The sequence below is a fragment of the Drosophila arizonae genome, chromosome 4, assembly GCF_054131065.1.
Source record: "Drosophila arizonae isolate 15081-1271.41 chromosome 4, UAZ_ARI_1.0, whole genome shotgun sequence".
Classification (NCBI taxonomy): domain Eukaryota; kingdom Metazoa; phylum Arthropoda; class Insecta; order Diptera; family Drosophilidae; genus Drosophila; species Drosophila arizonae.
In genome coordinates, this window is record NC_142924.1 from 8,211,301 (window position 1) to 8,216,552 (window position 5,252).

The 5,252-nt window shown below is 46.0% G+C and overlaps 1 protein-coding gene across 1 annotated transcript; it reads left to right on the forward strand.

The window, feature by feature from the left end:
• Positions 1–2,203: 2,203 nt before the first annotated feature.
• Positions 2,204–5,035, forward strand: croc (forkhead box protein crocodile). The gene has a single exon (XM_018008942.2). The coding sequence runs from the start codon at positions 2,653–2,655 to the stop codon at positions 4,168–4,170; it is 1,518 nt and encodes a 505-aa protein (XP_017864431.2). The 5' UTR covers positions 2,204–2,652; the 3' UTR covers positions 4,171–5,035.
• Positions 5,036–5,252: the final 217 nt, after the last annotated feature.

Here is a 5,252-nt window from a genome sequence, read left to right on the forward strand (position 1 = left end):
TGGAGATGGAGTTGGAGACCGGGTCCCAGATTGGGACAGACGGGCATGGCAACTGCGCAAAAAATAACATGAACTGTGCAAAATGCAGAGACAGACCGAGTCACACACACACACTCACACACACATATACACACATTGACAATCAGGGCTCCAATGCCAAAAGACGAAAATTTGTAAAATCAGCAGCGATGTCTGCGACGCCAAAAAGCAAGAAAATGAAATGCGCAAATGGCGCAGTGGAAGGAGACAGAGAGAGAAAAAAGAGAAGAGGAGAGCAGGGAGATAGAGAGGAAGTTAGGGCTAGAGGAGTGGCAGAAATGAAAGGCGAAGCTGTGGCAATGTCTGTAGCACTGCAGCCTCATTCGAATTTCAAATGCAGCCAAAGGACTCTTCACGGGAAATGACCGGACATGGACACGGCCTTCTACACATTCACATTCGTGGCGAGCTCCATATGAGATGCTGTGGAGCTGTGGTCCAGCTGAGGTCCTTCATGTCGTCTTCCTGCATGCGGCTCGCATACGAAAAATTATGTTAAAACAATAAAAATATTTGTCAAAATAATGCGATTGCGCTAATAGAGCCAAATATTATTTTTGTATCAATTATCCAGGTTATCGAAATACGCACCGAAAGAGATAGGGCAACGTGGAGGGAAACGCAGTGCGTTTGAAAGAGTGCAGAGAGCAGTCTGATAATATATATTTATATATGTATGTATGTAGCTCTGTTTGTGTATGGGCTTTTTTATATGAGCTGCCAATTTATTGAATGCAAATGAAATTTATTATACTTTTAAATTATCACAATATACACATATATATACAAACGCACACACACACACAAACACACGTGCATACAGCTGAAAATAAGCAAACAGAACCGTGGGAGAACCCAGTTTGAATCAGTCTGTAACTCAACACACTCACACATACACACACACACACACTCGCACATACTCACGCACACACTCTCGCACACACACTTGCCCAAATAAACATATAAAATTTACTTTAAAGCTGACAAAGTCAATAAATATTGTTGTACGAAAAAATATTGTTTCAATAAGCAAAAACCAAATAAAAAAATTGTTTCAATGTGCTCTGCAAAAAAGTGCCTGTTGGCTCAAAAACAACAACAGAACAGGCGTCTATATGTGATAAAAAAACGTGAGAAAATATAAGCACTGCAGCACGGCAGGGGAAATGCAACCAAAGGGCTGCCCTCTATGCATACATATGTACATACATACATATAGCAGATCTTGATACAGGTAGGGATACTTTTAATTAGCATCATATCATTTAGACACCTTTACATATATACTTTGCTTTCATGTATTTGGATATTTAATAATTTCAATATTATGAAAATCTGCCCATTTTAAACAATATTAATTGAATTGAATATGAACCAAGTCTTAGCCAGCTTTATTTGCTATAAAAATGGAAAAATGTAAGGAAATTACGCGCTCAAATTAATGCGTAAGCCGAAACCACATAAAAGTCGCGGTTGGAGCAGTCAAAAGCCACCCACAACTTTGCGGTCTCCGCACCAGGTGCTACGACAAATATTGCGCTTTCCTTCTTGCTTGGAGGAGGTGCGAGCGAGAGCGCTGCATTTGGCTAGGCCGCATTTTAAGCATTAGTTTGAACAACATAAATAGAGGCAATGAGGCAGGCTGTTAGGCTGAGGCTCAGGCCCAGGATCTGGCTCTGGCATATGGTATAGTGACTGGTGAAGCAACTATTTCCACTTCCACTTCGAGGTCCACTTCCCACACCCGAGAACCGAGCCAAGCTATACAGAAAAAGTGCCACTTTACAGGGGCGTACGTACAGAATCATGAATGGCGGCCACCTCGTGAGTGTACATGTGTATGTGTGTGTGTGTGTGTGTGTGTGAAAGAGAGTATCTCAGTGCGTGTGCGTGTGTGTGTGAGTGTTTGCGCACACACATAGCTGTAGGTCTTCACTTAGTGACTGCTGCGAATAGAACGTGCTGCCGTCGGTGGTTGGTCACCAATACAAACGTAGCTACGCTCACCGAGGGACACACACACACGCATGCACCCATACACAAGCGAGCACTGTGAGCGTTGGCGTCACAGTCACAGTCGCAGTCGCTGCCTCTGCCGCTGCCGCTGTCGCTGTCGCTGCCACTGCCGAGATTCGCCGCGTCGCATTGACTCGAGCTATATGTTATTTCAGTTACACAGATTCAGTATCAGACGTGTTACTATCCCGAACGGTTCTTCGCCGCTGCGTTGTGCCTGCACGTCCGATGCGATTGCTTGTTGTTGTGCTAGCACACATACAGATATAGATACAGAGACACATATACACACGTATATTGGCACTGCTACAACTTGTTTAAGCAAATATTATTAGAACAAATAATAAGCGCGCCGCAGCAGCAACAGCAGCAGCCGCAGCAAAAAATAAATAAAATAAAAAAAAACCCTGTGAAGTGAGCCAAACAAAATACAAAAACAAAAAAGAAACAAAAAGAAAAGAAACGAAACGAAGCAAAACTAAAAGAAGCTGCTTAAAGTTCTTGTGCCGGACAATTTGCAGTGGCGGCTCAGTCCGCAAAACTCAATATACAGTTAATTATCCAGCGTTGACTACAACTACATATATAACCAAATATATGATGCATACGCTGTTCAGTGATCAGAACTCGTTCTCCCGCCACTATGCCCAAACGGCCGCCGGCTATACGTCCGCCTCGGCGGTGGCAGCCGCCAGCAGCGCCTCGGCGGCGGCAGCGGCCCATTATGCGTACGATCAGTACTCGCGATATCCGTACTCGGCCAGCGCCTACGGACTGGGCGCACCGCATCAGAACAAGGAGATTGTGAAGCCGCCGTACTCGTATATAGCGCTCATCGCCATGGCCATACAGAATGCCTCCGACAAGAAGGTGACACTGAATGGCATCTATCAGTATATAATGGAGAGGTTTCCCTACTATCGGGACAACAAGCAGGGCTGGCAGAACTCCATACGCCACAATCTCAGCCTGAACGAGTGCTTCGTGAAGGTGGCCCGCGACGATAAGAAGCCGGGCAAGGGCTCGTATTGGACGCTGGATCCGGACTCGTACAACATGTTCGACAATGGCTCGTTTCTGCGACGTCGTCGTCGGTTCAAGAAGAAGGACGTGATGCGGGAGAAGGAGGAGGCGATCAAGCGTCAAGCCATGATGAACGAAAAGCTGGCCGAGATGAAGCCCCTGAAGCTGATGACCAATGGCATACTGGAAGCCAAACACATGGCCGCCCATGCGGCCCACTTCAAGAAGGAGCCGCTCATGGACCTGGGCTGCCTCAGCGGCAAGGATGTCTCGCATGCAGCGATGCTCAACTCCTGCCACGATAGCCTGGCGCAGATGAACCACTTGACGGGCGGCGTGGAGCATGCCGGCTTCACCGTCGACTCCCTGATGAATGTCTACAATCCGCGCATCCATCACAGCGCCTATCCGTATCACTTGAACGATGACAATCTGACGGTGGCCAGCAGTCAGATGCATCATGCCCATCACGCCGCGGCTGCGCACCACGCCCAGCAGCTGCGACATGTGGCCCACGTTTCGCATCCCCTGACGCCGGGCAACGGCAATGGAATACAGTCGTCGGGCGCTTCACCCACCACGATCTCAACGCCGCATGGACCGGCGCATGGTGGCTGGTATACACCGGAGACGCCGCCATCGGAGCCCATTACCAATGGGGCTGGCCAGAGTGGCACGCCCACGCATCCCAGCAACGGCAACCCCAACCACAGCAGCAACAGCAACAACAATAACAACAGCAGCATACACAACAACAACAACAATCCGGCTATCTCCGCCTCGGTGCTGACCAGCAGTCCCAGCTCAGCGTTGGGCTTCCGCGACATGATCTTCGAGCAGAATCAATCCTGCCAGCTGGACACGGGCAGCCCGACGGGCAGCATACAGTCGGCCAGTCCGCCGGCCTCGGCCAGCGTTGCGGCTGCCTCGGCCGCCGCCGCAGCGGCCGTGATCAACAGTCATCATCATCATCATCATCACGTGTCGCACCTGAGCGGGAATCTGGGCAATCTGGGCCAGCTGAGCAATCTCAGCCACTATCGGCCGCATGTGGGTCACTATCAGGAGTATGGCATCAAGTACGGCGTCTAAGCAGGGGGCGAATCGTGTCGAAGTGGGCGTGGCAGCTGTGCTCTCTTGTATATTCCTGTAAATATATTCCCAAGCACGACTCACAGCAGCAACTGCAGCAGAAAGTATCTCAATGTCAATGAATTTATTATTATTGTTTTTATTTTCTTTTTTGTGTTCTTTTCGAATTGTTTTTATTTGTATTTGGTGTTTGCTGCTCACACACACACACACACACACACATCAATTTTGTTGGCAAATCGCGTATACGAGGTGTGGGCCAAGCGAACGCTCGTCGAACGTCTTTAGTTGTTAGTTTTATACAATCTAATAGCATTAAACACTACAATTAATAACTACAATTAACTACTTATTAATAATTGTTATCACTTTAGGGCGTAGTTATGTCTGGTATGCAATTTGTGATGAGTTTTTGCAATGCGATCAATTTTCATTTACCCAGTAGCAAGTATTTCTAAAGCAAATCCAAAATGATAATGAAATCGAAAATGCGAATTCAATGAAAAGCAAACTATTTAAAGCAACAACAACAACAGCAACATATTATGATAGTGAATCGCTTAGTAATATTACTACAATTAACTAGCCTAGCCTACTTAAGCAATAATAAATTATGAATAATTATAAAACGAAAACCTATTATCAAATTAGCGTCTAGAAAAAAAACCCTGTATTAAACAACAAACAGTAAAAAAAGAAAAAAAAAATATGTTAAAATATCAAAAATGATTGCGAGTTTTATTTCCATCTACACCAGAATCGAAGTTGCACTCCCACATGGCAGTGCAGAAAACAGACTTTTCAGATGAAATCGATAGCATACGCAAATTCCGATGACTGGCCACTGATAAAACCAATAATATATATACACACATATAAATATGCATATGTCTGTAGTACGTATATGTATTAGATGGATATTGAATGACCATTCAGCGGGAAAGAAGAAGCCATCGATCAGCTGAATGAATGAGTCACTCGGAAGGGAAATATGACAGTGGAATATCGGGTGGACTACAGTTGGTCATATTGCACGCGCCTCAACAGTACTCTCCAGACGGTCTCCAATGTTGGCTAAAAGT

Bases quoted from the DNA above. Each gene is read 5' to 3' on its own strand.
- croc (XM_018008942.2), top strand. From the start codon at position 2,653: ATGATGCATACGCTGTTCAGTGATCAGAACTCGTTCTCCCGCCACTAT.